At 34.3% G+C, this 19871-nt stretch overlaps 2 protein-coding genes across 5 annotated transcripts in view; one reads left to right on the forward strand and one right to left on the reverse strand.

The window, feature by feature from the left end:
• Positions 1 to 97: 97 nt before the first annotated feature.
• Positions 98 to 14485, forward strand: LOC149087038 (ATP-dependent RNA helicase DDX55). The gene is made up of 17 exons (XM_089231257.1): positions 98 to 143; positions 419 to 524; positions 2231 to 2365; positions 2539 to 2693; positions 3649 to 3742; positions 4611 to 4666; positions 5132 to 5318; positions 5518 to 5642; positions 6361 to 6450; positions 7890 to 7982; positions 8129 to 8243; positions 8366 to 8442; positions 9383 to 9471; positions 9572 to 9698; positions 12438 to 12522; positions 13166 to 13312; positions 14376 to 14485. The coding sequence occupies exons 2-17, from the start codon at positions 432 to 434 to the stop codon at positions 14427 to 14429; spliced, it is 1722 nt and encodes a 573-aa protein (XP_089087383.1). The 5' UTR covers positions 98 to 143; positions 419 to 431; the 3' UTR covers positions 14430 to 14485.
• A 2314-nt stretch (positions 14486 to 16799) lies between these two features.
• Vps50 (vacuolar protein sorting 50) overlaps positions 16800 to 19871 on the reverse strand; it is a 30341-nt gene continuing 27269 nt past the window's right edge. For all 4 annotated transcript variants that reach the window (XM_089231261.1, XM_089231260.1, XM_089231259.1 and 1 more), the window contains one exon: positions 16800 to 19373. In XM_089231261.1, the coding sequence (XP_089087387.1) occupies positions 19260 to 19373 (114 nt within the window). In that variant the 3' untranslated portion in view covers positions 16800 to 19259. The remainder of the gene's footprint in view (positions 19374 to 19871) is intronic.

Genomic DNA, 19871 nt, shown 5'->3' on the forward strand with positions numbered 1-19871 from the left:
GTCATTTTGTGTATTTCTAAGTTTTATTTCATCATGATAGTAAAATTTTGTAAACAACTTTATGTTCCCTGTTTTTCAGTTGTCTGACGTCAAAGCCGTTCCGATCTTATGTAAACAATAATTTTGCACGTGGATGTAGCTTGGTATGTTTGTACATCGCTTTGGTTTAAATTAAGCTGAAGTTGCTTAAAATTTTCAAGGGAAAAAAATTGAATAGTTTTTTTTAATAAATCGTTCAATTGTTTTTTTTAAAATAAAATTGAAATATGTGGCTTATATTTATAATATATATAATATATTGTCACCTTTTTCAGTTTTTGAATGAATTTCCTATTATATACTATTAAATGCAATGAGTTTTTGGTTATAGAAATTTTAAATTGAAATAAAATGTTATCGCCTATTTTCTTCTCTTCAGGCTACAATCAAATATGGACATAAAGGTCTTTAGAGATCTTCAATTATCTCCAGGAGTACAAAAGGGCATTGATGATTTTGGTTTCTCGACCCTAACACCCGTTCAGGTAATTTGTATTGTGTTGAGTATAATAATTATTATTACAGGGTGGGCAAAAAGTCCATAGGAACTTTAAAAAGGCATAAAAACGGGAAAAAATAACTGAAATAAAAAAATGGTTAGCATCGCTAAGTCATGGGAATTTTGTTAAGACAGCAAAAAAAAAAACCAGCCGATCGGTAGTGCTGGTAGGAGTGACTTCGGCGGAAATATGCAAATGAGATGGTTATGAGAACTTGCACTCCTAATCCGCAACCAGTTCGCTGTTGTAAACTGTGTGTGTGAACAAGGATGCTGAGTGCGAAGGATAAAGCTTTGTTGGTGAAGTTTTTTTTATATGAACCAGGAATCAGCAACGATTGCCTTACATAAATTCCAAGTGCAGAAGAATGTGAGAACTCAAAAAGTGCCTTTAACAGCGACAGGCCTCATGAAGCTTGTTCAGCGATTTGAGGAAACTGGAGCACTGGAGGATTGTATAAGAGTCTGATGATCAGGGTTTAAGCTATTGTAGACCAGGGTAAAGAAAATCGTAGAATGCGAAAAAAGTAGTAGCCACTTTCGCAAAAATGCGTACAGGAGGTACGCAAAGAGTAGACATATAACCATCAATCATTACATTAGCATTGTAGCATTTTGCTAAAGCTTTTCCCCCCATTTTCGCTTTTTTGCGAAAGGAATTTTTTATCTAGCTTAAACCCTGCTGATGACCATGTTTAAGGAAAGTGTGTTCGCCACATGTTGCAGCCGAAATAGAAGCATTAGCATCCAAATCAGCTGCAGGGACCAGCAATGCTCGTGAAGCTGCCAGATGCTTGGGCTTACTCGCCATCTTTGGTATGCAATATTTTTCATGGAATCCTTGATTTGTACCCATACAGATTGCAGTCGTGCCATGAACTTTTACCAGTGGATACCGTAGAAAGGGAAGCATTGGCGAGGTGAGCTTTCTCCAAAATCGAACAGAATCCCACCCGTATCTTTAACATCTTGTGGAAAGATGACACTCATTTTTCGCTGTATGGCGACATTGATAACCATAACTGTCACATCTGGGCAATTTCAAATCCACATTAGTACATGCAGAAACCATTGCATTTCCCGAAAGTGACAGTGTAGTGTGGGTTCACAGGTTCATCCATCATAGGACCTTTCTTCTTTGAAACGCAGTGCCCAGTAAATGGAAAATGGCTACGGTGAATGAACAGCGTTATTTAATGTTTCCTCATGAGAAGGTTGTGCCATGTTTCCATGAAAAGATGTGGTTTCTGCTGTCACGTTTATGCACGATTGAGATACTAGTCACACTGCTACTCCGGTCAATAATTCGCAAAGAAAATAATCTTTTCAAGAATTTCCATTGTTGTTATAGCGAATGTGTTCTGATTTTCATTCATAAATAATTTGCTATAAGCTAATATTTTTTGTATCTTTAACATTAGCTCTCTGACAATCACTTACAAATTACTTGTAATAGCTAGAATCTTGTTATATGCCGTACTTGTTGAGACAGACTTTTACTGTAGTTTCTGAACACCCTGTGTGTGTGTGTTATGGTAAATGTGATAAATTCAGTAATTATACATAATCTCTGAGATTAATCACATTTACCTTAACAATATTAACAGGCCTATATAGTATGTCTTTGATATAATATAGATATGTTTATGGATTTTCTTTTTTTTTTTTGTAATTGTGTAATATTTCATCCAGGCTGCTTGCATTCCATTGTTTTTGAAAAAGAAAGATGTAGCCGCTGAAGCTGTTACAGGAAGTGGCAAAACCCTTGCTTTCATTGTCCCAATGCTTGAGATTCTTTTGAAGAAAGGAAATTTCAAGAAGCATGATGTATGTAAAAAAAACTTTCTGAGTTGCTTTCCTGTCTTAATCCCTTTTCATCATGAATTATGTATAGGCCTATAGCTCTTTGAAATCGATGCAAATTAAAAAATTCTGCATGAATATTACTTTATCCATATTAAAATAACTCCTTTTTCCCACTGAAATGATTTTTTTCCCAGGTTGCCTGTTTGATTGTATCTCCAACTCAAGAACTTGCAATTCAAATTTATGAAGTATTAGATGTTTTCATGAAACATTTGCCTCAGTTTCAAAGCATTCTCATGATTGGTGGTGAGGCAGTACCAGTTTCTATAAGGAACATTTTGGATAAAGGGTTTGTTTATTCACACTTACTTAAATTTTTTGATACGTAGAGGTTATCTGTAATCGTGGTAATAAGCACGTGTAGCAGTTAGTTGTCTGATTCAATGAGTATCGTGATGCTGACTGCATGAACGAGGAATACACTGATATGCATCAGATTTACGGTTGAGCAGATGCCAATGGCTCATAATAATCACTCGTTTATACGATGCCTGTGGACACACCAGAGGATCTCATAGTGTAGATTGTCATTTCTGCAGCAGATATCAAAAGCATACCTGGTATATTCGAGTGCATCCAGGAATCATTTTTATGTTGTAAACTGTGCAATCACTACCGCTTCCAATAACTCTTGTAATAATTAAGCAAATAAATCTTTTTGTAGTTGTTATTATACTTTTTGTCGTTCCAGTGTGACGTCGAAATCTGCGTGCGTTTTTTGCAATTGTCGCCCTCTCAACCTGGTTTGCAACACCGTGTTCCATTGCAATTTTTTTCTTTTTGATGTCTACTAACAACCCTCTGTGTTTGTCGGTCCATTAACAGAACACCCTGTATATTGTCTGTTCCCATAGCACTCAAATGATAACTGATACCTTTTTCTAATTCATCCGAATGAGACTACTTGTGAAATCCATTCTGTATCGTGAAATTTTCAGTCTTATCAGTGCTTAGTGTTAATAAAAATGGAATTATAATTTTTAAAAAAAGTTAGCTTTTTCCAACTTTCCCAGTTATGTCAAGAATTAACACTGTTGGGAATATGTTAAAATTACTGGTCGGCGATAGAAAATGGACAGTGTTCAGTTTGAAAGAAAAAAGTTAAATCAGAGTTAATTAATTATATGTGTAACCCATTTTTTCCCCTTCTAATAAACCAGATAACCATAAAGATAGGTAACCAGATAAACCATAACTTATTAATATTTATTTCTTTATCTCATTTTAATTATTTTTTTTTATAGTTGCAATATTGTTGTCGGAACCCCTGGACGTCTTGCTGACTTACTCGAACACAAATTCGAAAACTTCAATTTTGCCCATCATATTAAGGCTTTGGTAATGTGTTTATTGGCTTTTCCTCAAGGGTGCTTACTTTCTCACTAAAAAATTATGTTTTCTATTACATAGTTGACGTTCATTATAATGACGATTTTCCTGTTCCATTAAAATCCGACGTTATATTGAACATTTGAAAAAAATTGCTTCTTTAGAGAATTTGTGTGTTGGATAGTATTGAAAGTTATATGTATTGTTGATATGTAAGCAGTTGTAGTGAAAAATATATGAAATTACAAAATAACAAAATTGTGTAATAAATTAATTACATGCATGCATCTATGTACTCCAATATCAAGGGTCAATGTTGAATGCAACTTTGGCAAACAAATACACTGTCTTATACACTTATTTTCAAAAAAAGTGGCAGAGCTGAGCTGAGTTTGGATGTTGTATTGGATTGAGTGGTCTTCGTAGGTCCTTATATTGGTCAATATTTCGTTAAAATTATTTGCATGATATTAAGAAATCTCTCTCACACATTTCTCTATTCAGGGATCATTTTCTATTGAAGCAAATTTTCTTCTCGGTTGTCATGGACTTAATTTTTCCTCTCCAAAATTGGTTTTTATATTTTTTCCTCGAGATTGCTAGTCATCCTACTTTTTTTCTTTAATGAATTCACTTCAATTGTTCACTACTTTGAAATGATTCGAGGACCATGTTTTTCTTATTTTTCCTTGCCTAAATACTAGCAAGTAACCCATATAAAGCCTTGCTTTTAAAAAGTATATAGGGTGGGGGGGGGGGGGCTCCTATGCTTCATTTTCGTTTAGAGAGTTACAAATTTTGCTGCTTTGTGAAAGTAGGAAAACTTGTGAGTTTGTTATATGGAAATTACAATACTATATTCTACTTTTATTTTTAGGAAATACTTATTTTGGATGAAGCAGATAGGCTTTTGCAGCTTGGTTTTGAAGTAACGTAAGTTTTATTTCATTGAGTTTGTTATTTTATATTCTATTTCTTCCTTAAGCAATAAATAATTAATAACAATGTTTAATAAAAAGAATTTTTTTTCATGTTCTTGAAAAAATTTTAATGGTTTTGAGGCTGCTGATTTCAAAATGTGTTGGTTTTGCAGAATCGGCTCTAGTTTTTGAGATAATGCATACTCTCAACAATGTGATTTGTATAAAATTTAATTTTCATTTTATTCTCAAAAACTAGAGTCAATCTGACAAAACTAATGCCAAATTTGGAATCAACACCCCAAAGTCATCCTAAAATCGCTGAACTATCTTTGAGAACAAAATCAGTGTTGAGCAGTGCAATCAATAGAGATCTGTTATCATTTATTTGCAATCATATGATATTTCTTTTGCAAAATTATTTTCTTTTCACATATGTTATATTTATTATGGTGCATAAATTTGATTGCCTTTTCAGTTTTAACTCAATTTTGGCTTGCCTGCCAAAACAACGTCAGACATGTTTGTTCTCGGCCACTCAGACCAAAGATGTGGAGGATTTGATTAGAGCTGGTCTCCGAAATCCTGTTTGCATCACTGTCAAGGAAAAATGTGAATACGAAACTTCATCAAGGACACCATCGTCACTTTCTAATTTTCACATGGTCTGATCCATTTTATATTTTTACTTCATTTTCATGAATTATCATTATTGTTCTTTTGTTCGTAAATCTCTGTGTTAGAAAGAAAAAAAAAAATCAAGGATATAACATAGTTTCACATGAATCAGTGATTTTAAAAGAATCATATTTTCTTTAAAATTTGATTTTTTTTTCACATCAGATGTTGCTCTTTATTTTAAAGGTGTGTGAATCTGACAAGAAGTTCAACATATTGCTGCAATTCTTAGAATCAAAACCAAACGACAAGCTTATGGTTTTCTTTGCGACGTGTGCATCTGTTGATTACTTCACTACAGTGTTGAAAAAGTATGTGTGTATTACAGTGTTGAATAAACAAGTTGTTATAAAAACTCTTTAATGGGTGAGGCTACATATATCTTGTCAGGAAAAACAGTTTTATTTTATCATTGATAAGGTATTATGTATCGTACTCAGTGCCACATCTGGCCATTCCTGTGCCCTGTACAAATTTGCATTTAGGCCCATTCTGGGCCCTTCTTCCAAGTGGGTCCTGTGCTGGTGCACCTGCTTAGTTACAGCACTAATCGTACCAAGTATTTTGTAAATCTGATTTCTCACTAGAGCACATTTTCTCATTCCCTTTACTTTGCACCTGCTGAAAATTTGAAGAAAGCCTACCTCATTAAGGAAGACATGACATTTTGGGGGGGTTAGTGATTTCTGCTGCGGCAATTAAATTCTGAAGGAAAGTGCATGTACTAGCCAATGGGTACTTTGAAAGAAAAAAAAATCATGCGTGAATGTTGACAAAACAATTTTTTTGCTATCAGAGACAAGCAATTACATTTTTTTTTTCTTTTTTATACCGTATTATTGATACTGACATTTTTTTTTTTAATTCTTGGACCTATTATTGTTTTGAGTTTTTCAATATTAAAATACCCTGCTTATAATTTTCATTGATATAAGTGACAAGATTTTTGACATTTTAAATACCTATGAGTTTATTGTATAGAAGAAAGTACTTTGTAGTATAATTGGCAGTATTTTTTTTCTTTTCCAGGCTTTTAAGGCACTCATTAATATTTAGCATTCATGGAAAGATGAAGAAGAAGAGACACAAAATATTTGCAGATTTCAAAGCAATGGATAGGTAAAATCATGGGAAATTTCTTCAACTTTGTGTTAGATAACATAAAATGTCATTTGGTTTTTTCCTGTTTTTTACCAGTTGAATATTTTTTATAATTCACTCCTTCCTTTGTGTGCAAATCACTATATCATTAATAAAAAAATTCCCCAAGGCCAAATCATATTGTTGCTTGAAGATAAAAACCAATTTTGTGTGACACTAAACTGATATGTGGTGATAAAAATTTTTTAATGGATTGACTTCAAAATTTTGTTTAAGGGGCCATTCAAGTATTAAGTCAGCATCAATGAGATGGGATTTCGGATTTGCTGACTTTTAATGGGAAGGGGGTTTGAATGATGCTTACGTCATCAAGGACCCTTTAAAAAATATGAAATATTCTTAGACATCTTTAGAGGGAATGCCAAAAAAATAAGAAAAACCTTTCCCTTGTTTGTGGGCACCTGAACTAACACACATTCCCACTATTGATAAGACTTCTACAGACATCCTTCTTTAGTAAACCTCTTCAGACTGTCTTGTCTCTAAATGAGATATCCTGTGCCATTTATAGGATGGGGGGGGGGGGGGGGGTCGACTGAACCAGGCCCATAGCCAGAGATTTCGTTCGGATGGGGACCTGATCCCCCACCAAGTCCTTTTCTCTAGCTACAGCCTTGTGCTGAATTGTTTTTTGTCTACTCAGCACATCATATGCATTGTTTTTGAGTGGTTTCCTGGACACTGTGCATAAGCGGATACATGCTCTTTGAACGGGAGGGGGTGCATGGTGATCTGGGTAAATTGTCTACTTTCGTCCTGCCACCTATGCTAATGTTCCATTTGCCCTTGAATGGTGGATTGCCATCCCCCCCCCCTGCCATCTTATGCATATACAAGGCCACAACAGGCAAAATGCCCAAATGAGGTGGCTGAGAAAAAGATGAAGAGGAATATGCAGGATCAACCTTTGAAGGAAGCACAAAAGACTTAGGAGCGTGGGTCACAATGAATTTCTTAAAGAGAAATTTTGAGTTCTTAGCCTTCAAATACCATTGAAATTAACAGAAATTGATTATAACAACATATAAGGGCATTTTCTTCCGATATTTCAGTTCAAAAAAATTGCATCAAAGATGAACTTTTGAGTCTCTGGGGGAGCATAAGGGGCTCGTGTCCCCCTTCCTGTGTACGTCTCTGATCCCAATATGCGTTAGGAGGTAGGGAACAGAACTCACAAAATTTTTCTGACGGGGTAGTGGGGTGTCAAAAATGGCTAAAAATCTGCTGACATAATACTTGAATGGCCCTTTATTATTTTAAAATCCAGTACAATGATACCTAGACTTGGGAAGTGCCATTATACTAAATCAATCTAAGCTGTGAGCAGAATATGTTTACAAAAAAAAAATGCTGCAAATTATCAGTAACCCTTTAACCACTACATATTTAATTTACAGGGGAATAATGTTTTGTACAGATGTTATGGCTCGTGGTGTTGACATTCCAGATGTTCATTGGGTTATTCAGTATGATCCTCCAAGCTCTGCCAGGTATGAAAATAAAACATCTCACTTCAAACCATGGTGTGATTCATTTTATTGTTATAGTTTCTGATTTGTATTTCATAATTTTTATTCCCCATTAAACTCAATTTCTTTGTAATGTAATATCATTATTATTTTTATTTATCTTGCAGCGCATTTGTTCATAGATGTGGAAGAACTGCCAGAATCGGGAAGACTGGCAACGCTTTGTTAATACTACTACCAAATGAGATTGCATATGTCAATTTCCTGGATATCAATCAGAAAGTGAGAGCTTTCACTATATGAAGTGAATGTTATATTATTCATAGCAGGATTTGACTGTATTTTCTGATATGCCTGATAGAGAGGTTATTACTATTTCCATACTGATAATTTTGAAATTGTAGGTAACACTGGACCTTATGGAAACTCCGGATGTTACTAATATGATACCCAGTGTAAGAAAATTAGCTGTTAAGCACAGGTAAGAACAGATTTTAGCTCAAATATCTTTTAATGTAAAAATATCATCTTTCATTGGTGCAGTTTTGACGTTATGTGTTTTCTTATATAATTCATAAGTAAATAATCATTACAGTAGCATAGCTGCCAAGTCTCTTGAATTTCTACTACTCCTCCTGGACTCCTGAAAAATTGTTATATCCTCTGAATTTTCACAGTGATTGTAAAAAACCCCTTCTTTTAGAACAAAAATAATTTCCAAGGAATTTACCTGGAAAAAAGACTTGCTTACATTTTCAAATCCTGAAAAGATGTCACACAAGCAATGTAAATTGTTGCTGTTGCATTAAATAAGAAAAAATATTTTGTGGAGGGGGGAAGAGGGACAAAATTAGTCAAACAGCTATCGTTAATACAAGATTCATTGAAAGACAAATAACTTCATATCTACAAATAACCAGTCTTTCGATGAATCTTGTATTGACAAGTGGAGAGGACATTTCTATATAAGCTATCGTTAATTCAGCCTTTCAGATTCAAAATTGGGGTGAGGTGACTTGTATCTACTTTGACTGTATGCCCCGTTTTAGACCTGATGACGATTTTTTTTGGTGAGACTTTATTTTGAGAATAGTAATCACGGGTAATTAATTCAGCCTACTGGTTAGTGAGGATTAGCCACTTGGTGCTAATGGACGATGTTTGCATGATGTCTTGTTTTTACAAGGGGAAAAATCCCTACAATTTTACTTTTATTAATGAAAAATCCTGAGATTGCTTTCTGAAACTACCTTTTATGTTTATTTTTGTACTCAATTTGGATCTGTGTGAAAACCTCCTTAATTTTCATTCAGCATCAAGTATTACACTATTCAAATATCATATTCAAAAATAAGAAGTTTGGAAATGCTGATGGAATCATCAAATATAATATATTATATAGATAAAACTTTATTTTACAGGGAGATATACGAGAAAGGACTCAGAGCCTTTGTTTCATTCATACGGTTTTATACAAAGCATGAATGTAATTTGCTTTTCAAATTAAAAGGTAAGCACATGAAGTAAATTTTTGATTAATATGAAAGCATAATCATAATTTTTGCAATTATTATAATGCCTTAAATTTTATACTTCTACTACACCAACAGATCTGGATCTTGGGAAATTGGCTACTGGTTTCGGTCTCATAAAACTACCGAGAATGCCAGAATTGAAAGGAAAAGTCCAGACAAATTTTGAAGCAGTAGATGTAAACTTCGATGAGATTCCTTACAGGTAAATTATTATTTTGCTTTCACTCCATGACTATACAAATACAACGCCACAACAGGCAAATTGCCCAATGAGGTGGCTGACTTAAGAACATCATGGATCCCTGAGCCATTTTTTTTGAAGGCCCTACCTACTACACCACACATACACCCCGCTCACACCCCCCCCCCCGCGGACCCCCCCCCCCCAACGAATCGGTACATGCGGGAATGTGCGTGTACGTGTAGTGAAACCTGACGTGAAGTTTTTGTTGTTTCTCTGTAATGCTTGTTATGTGTAGTGCTGCCATCTGCCACTAGTTTTTCTAACTATGAGTGAAGTGTTATGATTGAATGATTTATTGTTGTAGGACTGTTGCTCTCTGTGACGAGACTTTTTAACGAGGAGATCGGCTCGCATTTGCGCCTTGAAGTTGGGAACCACAGAAAACCAACTTCAGCCGACAACCACTGTGGGGTTCGAACCCAGATCCTCACATCGCAAGTCCGTCACTATAACCACTCGACCACCACAGCGGACTATTATATCATCCCTTTCAGACAGTACTAACACAAACATGGGGATTGTTTTTCTCCTGTAGATATTCTTTTTTAACCTCAGTAAGTTCAGCCTTGACTTCGGCGATAGCACGAATATAATCCTTGAAGTTAAGGCTGAACATTCCAAAGAGAAAATATCCAAACCAAGTGAAAGCAAATCCCACGTGTGTGCATACAGAGTCTGAAAGGGTTATTGGTACTATATCACTATTGGACATGATGCAGCAAAACCTCCTAACAGCAGCCCATAACGGGACTGTGAAAATGTGGCTGCTATTGGGAATGGTAATTTTATTTCTGAAAAAAAAACTAAAATTTGTCATCTATATAACATGACAATGTCTTGTATATAAATGATAATCTGTTCTGTAATTGATTATATTAGAATATATGATTACATTTATAATATAATATTACAATAATTGGTTAATTGAAGAGCCGCTACTAGAGAGGATTAGGTGGGTCTTGGTGCACCAAACCCAAGGGAGCACAAATTTTAAACTCTCCTTCAACATTACAAGGATGTAAACGTGTTCTTGCCCCCTGTAGATTAAGCATCTAGTTGTGGTCCTGTTAATAGATCTATAGCACTATTCTGGCATCTTAAAATTACAGAGAGAGGTATAAGAACAGAAACAGCTTGACGGGAAAACTGATATGGACCAAGATGGTGTACCAGCAACCCAAAATAGTTCTTTATTCTTCAGCCATGATCAACTAAACCATACATGCTCAACCCATGAATGACGCACAGTCCAAATGTGGCCCATTTCAAATCTAATTTTTTAAGAATGAACTAAGCGGAACATTCTCATACCACTTTAGTGACCGTCGGCACATTCCCATTTCGATTAAGTGGTTTGCAGCACATTTCACATTTTCAGATCACTTAAGTGGCTTGTGGCACATTTACAAAACAATTTAAGTGACCTGCAGTGCACAACTATAGATCACTTAAGTGGCCGCCCCCTTTACTGCCTTTAACATACCCATCTTACTACCATTTGTACCCAAGAAAAGAAAGGACACATAATCCCCTCCCCCCCCCCCCATCGAGTTCGGGAGGGGGGGGGCACCCTTAAAAATAAGCTTGAAAATTATTTTACTTATGGAGTAAAAAAAGCATATCACTGTGTCCAAAATGGCTGTTGTTCGAGGTTACCTGTAATGTTAAGTCTAAGGAATACATTCGCAGACGTGCCAACTTTTGAAATCCAGAAATCCGGAGATTCTCCAGAGGGGGGTGCCCCCCCCCCCCGACACTCATAGACTCGATCAACAAAAAAGTTCATAAAAAAAAATAAAATTCGAAAAAAAAAGTTACATTCTCCCTTCCCCCCCCTCCCGCAAGGCAGGTTCTGCATTGCCCCTGAGAAGAATATAATTCCATGCCAGTCTTTCCATGCAGAATAGAGAAATCACATCTACATACTGTTTATAAAGTATGTGTTTCCTTTCGTGGATGCTATCAGTGATTGATAATCTTCGGTATATGAATTCTTAAAAGCTTTATATTTAGCTGTATATAGCTTACAGTTTTATATTTTCTTTCTGAAGATGTTTAATTGGAAGAAACGATTTAAAAAAAATTCATATTACGAAGCTGCGGACGAAAAAACATGTTTACGGCGTGGCTGTTAATGGAATACAATAATGATTATACAGGAATTTTGGCAACCAAGGTCATGCCCCTGATTAATGATTGCCGATAAATGCTATGAAAACAAAGTCGCATCTTTGCCAGTTGCTAAAATGTGGTCACAGAGACTTTTTTTACGGCTGCTCGATGGAAATGACTACGACTGTCCTCTATGGGTGTTTCCCTATTGACGACTGTAATTATTGATGCCATGACAATGTGAAAGCTCGCGTAAAATCTAATTTTCTGCCAAAATCCGGAGAAATTTTAACAAATCCGGAGAGCGGGAGGAAGGATGAAATATCCGAAGTCTCCCGCCTAAATCGGGAGAGTTGGCAGGTCTGCATTCGGTTCCAGCAAAATGTGACTGTTGTTCGGAAGTTTGACCGTATATTCAATATGCTACTGTACTAGTATATCAAGACAAAATCTACCATATCTGAAACTGTGGATAGATTTGTTTCACATCATACTGTTAGCAATATGTTGATGTATAGTGCCTAGCATAAATGTATATAATATGAAAATTTATGTAACTTGAAAAAAGGTTCCATTCTTTTTCAGTGACAAGCAAAGAGAAAATATGAGAAAGATTAAAATGGCTGAGCTAAAGGAAAGTGGTGTGAAAAAACCTTTGCCATTACAGAAGGTAATTATATCGTAAGAATTTGCATTCCTCTTTCTACAAATTCTGTATATTTCTATAATGAGAGTGTGCTTTATTTAATTTCGTAATAAGTGCGGATATTAAATAATTTCTGATTATTTTATGATTTGCACACATATACATGAGATGATCTGTTACCCAGCAAAAGAATGTACTGAAATATTGACAGAGATATTTGTTGTTACAATAAATAAAACTGTGTCAATTTTCGTGTTCAACCCTTTCAACTCTCAGATTGAAAATGCCCCAGTTACAGGATATATGTTAAGAGGCCTTTTCTGAATGGGGATTTCTTGAGAAAGAAAATAAAAGCTCTTATTGGAGAGGCAAACAGGAAAGATCAGTTTTGCATGCTTTGAAGTAGTCAACCTTGGGACGAGTCTATTTACCAAATCTTATTGCCTGGATTTTTTTTATTTATTCAGTATTGCTTGGCCAAGGCCTATACAAGAGTGTATATTTAAAGAGTGAAACATAGAAATTATAACTTAAAATTGTGATTACTCTGCACATATAGAAGACATTTCATTTGGTGAGATGATTAAATTCAAAGCATGTGCAATAGCTAGAAACTAGAAACATAACTTGGAAAACAGGAAAAGTAATCTGATTCTTTCATGTGCAGAAAATTGCAATGGAGAAAGCTAAGAAGCTAAAGTTTAAACAGAAAAAAATGAACCGGAAGAAAATAAAGAAGACAACATTTACTGAAGATGACTTGGAAGAATTAGCAAGGGATGCTAGGTTACTCAGGAAATTGAAGAGAGGAAAGGTAATTATATCTGTTTAAAATTTTATGAGTTTCAATATGATGCAAACAAAAACCTCTTCATTGTGCTACACCTAATTGAATATGAAAAAAAAAAAGAAGGGAATTGGGCTGTTTTGGTAGCGTAGAACGACACTGCTCAACACTGATTTTGTTCCCAAAGATATTTCAATGATTTTAGGGCGCTGATTCCGAATCTGGCATTAGTTTTTTCAGATCTAGTTTTTGAGATATAGTGGAAATTAAATTTCAATGGTAATACATAAGCAGCATACAAATCACATTGAAACATTTTCGAAATGTAAATCATTAATAAACGTTATATCAATGCATAAAGACTACTGATGTCTTATAATGATATGTGATAAATAAAATAGGAAAATAAAGAATTGAAAGCAAACATTCGTGGCTGTAGACTATATTAAAATGTTGAGTATGTAAGATCTTAAAACTAAGCCAATTTGGCAAAATCAACACGTCTCAATATACCCCAAACCATTAAAATTTTCTTAAGAACATTAAAAAAATTTTTCTTCAAAAGCAGTGTAATTTGGGGAAGCAAAAATTTTTTAATTATCACAAAAAAAAGCCCCCCCCCCCCCATTAGAACAGTGTCACTCAGCTGAAGGTGATGACAATATTTCTTATGTAATTATCAAATGAAAGAATTTCATTTGGTTAAACCCTTTGTATGCGACATTGTGAAAAGTAGAATAAGAAAATTATAATAAATTAAAAGCATAAATGTAATGATATTAATAAATAGTTATCATGTAAATTATTTGGTAGGTCATTTTACTTATAATTAGACACAAAAAAAAATGTTTTTGAAACAATTAGTTCAAAACAAATTATCTAACCTGGTACTTTGAAGTGCTGCTAGGATGTAAAGGGTTAAATCGAAAAATTAGTTTAAAAAATCTTAAGATATTTAACAATAAAATATATGACCAAAATGAGTTTGAAATCATCAATTTTATCTGATTTCTTTTCAATATGGTTTTCTTTGTTTAGTATTGGATGTTATTAATGTTTTTATTTCACCGCTTTTCAATTTCTTTTACAGATAAGCAGAAAAGAATTTGATGCTCAATTTCAAATTGATGAGGACGATACTTAAGTTTAATTTATATGTGTAAAAAAGCATTTTTTTAAATAAAAATACAAAAATTTTAAGCGTAATTTGTTAGTATTAAGTTGTGGGTGTGCATGCTCTGAGCGGAAAACTGGTTCATGCAACTGAAAAAAAAAGTCTACTCCATTTCATATGTATAATTATGCATTACAAAACTATCAAAATTTTTAGTGTGAATTACAGACGGCTGTAGCTCTGTTAAAAAAATGTACAGAATGCTTGGTTTCATTCTCAAAAAGACCGCTTTGTGTTCCCCTAAAGTGATTCTTGCACTTTTCCGGGGCTTAGTTCATCCTGGATTGGAGTATGCAATTAGCAGGGGTGGGAAGTCCATTTCGGAGCAACAAAATTCAGGATTTGGAGCAGCAAAATATGAGATTCGGAGCAGATATTTATAAATTGGAACAGTGAAATTAACAAGAATATTTTCGTTAACCCTCTTCAAAATAAACTGCACTGTCTTTTGTTCTCAAACATCTTTTCGTCAGCTTGATTTTTGTGTTTTAGGCTTTTGACACCTTGTTTGAAAGAGCGGCTATCATAAAATTTTTTGCACCCGTCTATTTAAGATGATTTTTGCTTACTGTGGGCACTATTCGCTGCCTTGAACAGCAGCACTTCAAATGAGCTAAAAAAATTTTATAAGTTTTTAATTTTTTTATACTTGGAAAGAAATTGTTGCAAAATGGGAGAGAATTTCGGAACAATCAACTCGATGTTTGGCAATTCAGCACTCATTATCTGGCGAGATTGGCGATTTAACGCTCGCTATTTGGCGATATTGACGATTTAACGCTCGTTATTCGGCAAAGTTTCTAAACTAACATCCGTAATTCGGCGGACATGCGCTTTTTACTCCTGGAATGAAATTTTTTTTTACGAAACATCGGGATTTAACACAATGACAATCGACTACAGTAATTTCTGCTGCTTCCAGTGACTTTTTTTTTTAAACGGAAACACACGAATTTGCACTTTAAAGCTGAAAGGCATTGAAAGCCATCTTCAGTTCCACGATCACGGACCGATAGTTTAAGTATAGTGGAATAAAACACGCTCTTCTCGTAAAGAAACGTTTCGTGGCTAGCAGGAACAAAAATTTTTTTGGCGTCCTTTCAGAAATTCCGGGCATACTGAAGCAAAATTCGCTATTTGGCGCAGAAAAATACGAAAATACGCTATTGGATCAGGATGGCGCAAGATATTAGTTTTGGCGCAGTGCGGCACAAAGTTCCCACCCCTGAATTAGGATTTGGAAACCATACCTGCAGAGGGACATAGACTTGGTTGACAGGGTACAAAGAGCCACGTACACTCTTGATGGCACACAGGGTTTAAGCTATGAAGAGACGATTTTTTTTTAAAAGAACAGGTGTCAGGGAGGGTATATGATCAAGTGTCTAAAATTTTTAATGGGATGGATAAAATGGGTCGAGTTATTGATACATTGTCAATCAATTGCTTCAACAAGGAGACACCAATATCAATTGTTAAGAGATAATTCTAGATTGTGGTATCACAGGAAGTTTTTGTCTAATATGGTTGTTAACAAATAGAATAGCTTATTTCTGGAGGGTCACGAATTCCAACACAATTGACATGATTAAAAAAAAATATGATAAATGTATTGCGATAAATCAAGAAGCTCTTCATACTTGGATGAGACAACCATAATTTTTAAGAGCATTTTTTTTCAGCCATCTCATTAGGCATTTTAAGTGGTGGCTTTTGTATCATTTTAAATGAGAATTTGACAAAAGTAATTTGCAAAAAAAAAAATTGTAGATAATACAAATTTTTGTGTGCATATTATACAGGAGACTTTAAACTACCGTTTCTCAGCCAAAAACAAGCATAACTTCTTTTTCCAAGTAAAGAACAGTTCTGGCTATTTTCCATTCCCTCATACATAACAATGAATTCAACACTACCAGGCTCTGCTGCCACAGCGATATAAGCATATAATCTTGAGGGGTGTGGTCATGTTGGAAGAATCATTATTGATGAATGAGAAAGGTGATTGGCATATTTACATGCTAACCATCACCTCTGGGAGGGTCCCTTTCAAACAGCAGGATACCTGACTGCTTTGTAAGGCTAAACATTTTTGTAGTCAAATATTTTCTTATACATGCAAACCTCATTGAAACAAGTAAATAGAAGCTAGCTAGATACATATGCTTCCCTAGAGAAATAGTTATATAGAAATTTCATTGCAAATTTCATTGTCGGTCATAAAAATGTTTGGTCCCATTTCGTAGTATATTATAGAATTAGGATCAGGTAAAGTGAGTAAAATTTTTGGTCCCTTGAATATATACAGAAAATTATGGTAATTCACCTTTTTTTTCATAATGACGAAATAGAAAACTTTTATTGAAACTTAGAAAAATAACAATACTCCTGGATAAATAATCACAAGACAAAGAATCTTTTCTTTTTTTTGATATCCTTGTACCTTACATCATATAAAAATAAATTAAAAAATGAACAAAACTTATTCAGACACATATTCAGATTATTTGCATTACATGATGAGAAAGACAGAAATGGAATGTGCAAATATTGTATAATTTATACAATCAATACGTAAAATTTGTCACAAATATGTACACAAAGAACACTCCTGTTCTCTTCATTCAATATAATTAATTTGTTTAACCAATAAAAGCATAAAATAAAATACCAATTTTGTATTGCAATGTTTGATGACTCATGACTAGATTAACTATTCATGTACAAGTTTTCCAGATTGATTATGAAGTAGGTATGAACAAATGATTGGCGTGGATTTAGTATTAAAGACTTTCTTAGTTGGATATTGCAAAAAAAATTGATTGGAAGTATGGCAATGAATTGCCATATTTAGGACAATTTTTTTTGTAACATGTTCTGGGGCAACAAGTGTCAGGATTCATGATTCTTAGGGCAAAAAAAAAAACCAGTTCTCACTATGAATTCATTTTTCTCTATGTTTCTCAAAACTAACCAATGGTTATATGGTACGACCATATAATCCAATTCTTTGAGACCCAGGTGCTAGTAAATGAAGAAAGCTTCCCTCATATTAAACTATTTGAACATAAAAATGCCTACAATTGGCAAGAAGCGATGATGTTCAGCAGGGGGTGTGGATCCTGGCTCCGTTCCAAGGAAATTAGTGAGGGAACAAATTGGACTGTTTGCACCTTATCCAAGGACGTAAAGATGCCACTCACAAGACATCAACAACTGAATATTCACTAAGACCAATGAGAACAATCAGTGCCTGACAGGCTGAAAAAAGCATAAGCACATGCTGCAATTATTGGTTTATCAGCTGTTGAAAAGTTATGGATTTTCCAGCTAAGAAAAAATCTTTAAATTTAATAATAAGTTATATATCTTGATGGGTCACCCACCACTAGTGGTAGGGAAACTAAGAAAAATGAGCACATAATGATACACATTCACAATGGTCATTTGACAAGTCCAACACACAAACACCACTAGAACTATCAAACATTTGATTTCACTATGAAATAGTAAATGAGCAAGATATTGTTCAATCCACTGGCTATTTTCCTTATTATTATATTTCAAATGATTGTTGCTCTTGGTGGATTTTTGCCATATGGATGTATAATTAGTTTGCAAATTCCATTAAATTTAATTTTGTAAGGTGTTCAATTTGCTTTTCATGCATGGAGGAAGCAACTGCCCTATTTCTTGGAATAAGTGATTTGAAGTGGTGGAAAAAATTATTGAAATAAATTTTTGAACTTAACATAATGTACACAGATGCTGCACTGATATATGCATTGCAACTTTTCAGAAAAAATAATTCAACTTTGACATAATTATTGTTTTATTGTATGTATGCTGCAAACAAATATGCATTGGAAAATATTTGCGGGATATTCATAACCAATTCTAAATGGTTGAAATGCAATTCAGTTCATTGATATATTTAGAAATTTTTCAGAACTTTAATAGTTGAATTCTTCAAGGTATAATTTTCCAAAACAGTAGCTAACACGTGACAAAATCTGTACAAGTGCTATTAGTACTACTTAACCATACTTTCACCTCGTAAACATTCCTGTATAGAATTTCTAATATATTGGTACATGCTGAAATGTGTTGTGCGTGTGTGTGTGTTGCATAGCCATAACACATTTATGATGTTGGTTATGCATGTTTCATGTATAAGTGCTGAAAGCTTCCAAAATCATAGTATGAAAAATGTGAATTCTAAGAAATAAGTATAGGTTTTTTTATTATGTGTACATAAACAGGGGGAGGAGTGCTTGAGAAATCTTCAGCACTGTTTTAGTACAGTATACTACTGTAATTGATTAGTGGTGTAACAAAGGAAAGTTTTTATCAACATGTAATGTCATGTATTATCAGCCACCTCGTTGGGCATTTTGCCTGTTGTGGCGTTGTTTTTGTATTTGTATTTGTGCTGCTATGGAGGGCAACTGTGCTCATTTTAGCATCTTTCAAAACTCCACAATATTATCACAAACATTTACAGACATTAAATTCTGAAAGTTGGAAACCATTAACTATGTACATAAAAAGCAGAAACTTCTATAAAATCTGAGTTAACACTTAAAAGTTTTTATTATTTTTTTTAATTTTTAAAATCCTAACCAGCTGGATACAAACAATTGTCACAATATTACTTATCTATCTCCTCATATCAGCAGATGTTCATGATCACAATGTCAAATACTATGAAACTTTGTTGTCCAGCAACTGTTTTATTTTGAAGACACCGCACAGAAGTACTTTCCCTACTGAACATGATTCTTCTAGGTTTCACATGGATCACCTTTTTAACTTGTCATATTCATCGATGAGATTCAGGAGCCTTTGCCTTCCTTTCTTGTTGAGCTGTGTGATGCAGTTTACCAGTCCGATCAGCTGTTTGCTGGTATATTCCTGTTCATGAAACAAGATAAAGAATACTTAAACCCAAACAATGATTATATTATTTGGAATTCCGAGTGAAAATACCTGCAGTGATACCTCGGTTTTCATTAATACTCTATTCGAAAACAATAGATGAAATCTGAGGCAATTATTTCCATATGAATCAATGCACATTCAATTAATTAGTTCTAGCCCCTCCAAAATAATACCAAACACACATTTTATAGAGAATGCATGTAGTGTTTAATACTAAAAACAATAAGAAATTAATATAAAATGAATATAAAAGACTAATGTGAAGAATAAATGAACATTTAACACATTACATTTTTATACCTTTCTGATTTATACCTTTCTTTTGACATATGGAAGATGGCGAGGTAGGGGGTAGAGAGGTGCAGACATTATCTGGCAGGGAGAATTCCCCTCCATAAGGACCTTAGGTATCAAGACACTATCTAGGGTCACTTCCCTTCTTTGCCTTTTGACACTAGGACCAGCTTTCAA

The sequence above is a fragment of the Pholcus phalangioides genome, unplaced genomic scaffold (assembly GCF_987345545.1).
Source record: "Pholcus phalangioides strain wild (caught in Gottingen) unplaced genomic scaffold, Ppha-v1.0 ptg000004l_1, whole genome shotgun sequence".
In the NCBI taxonomy this organism is placed as follows: Eukaryota; Metazoa; Arthropoda; class Arachnida; order Araneae; family Pholcidae; genus Pholcus; species Pholcus phalangioides.

Bases quoted from the DNA above. Each gene is read 5' to 3' on its own strand.
- LOC149087038 (XM_089231257.1), top strand. From the start codon at position 432: ATGGACATAAAGGTCTTTAGAGATCTTCAATTATCTCCAGGAGTACAA. The intron at 6,451-7,889 runs GTAAAATCATGG...TTTAATTTACAG, and splicing joins GATTTCAAAGCAATGGATAG to GGGAATAATGTTTTGTACAG. The intron at 9,472-9,571 runs GTAAGCACATGA...CTACACCAACAG, and splicing joins TTTGCTTTTCAAATTAAAAG to ATCTGGATCTTGGGAAATTG.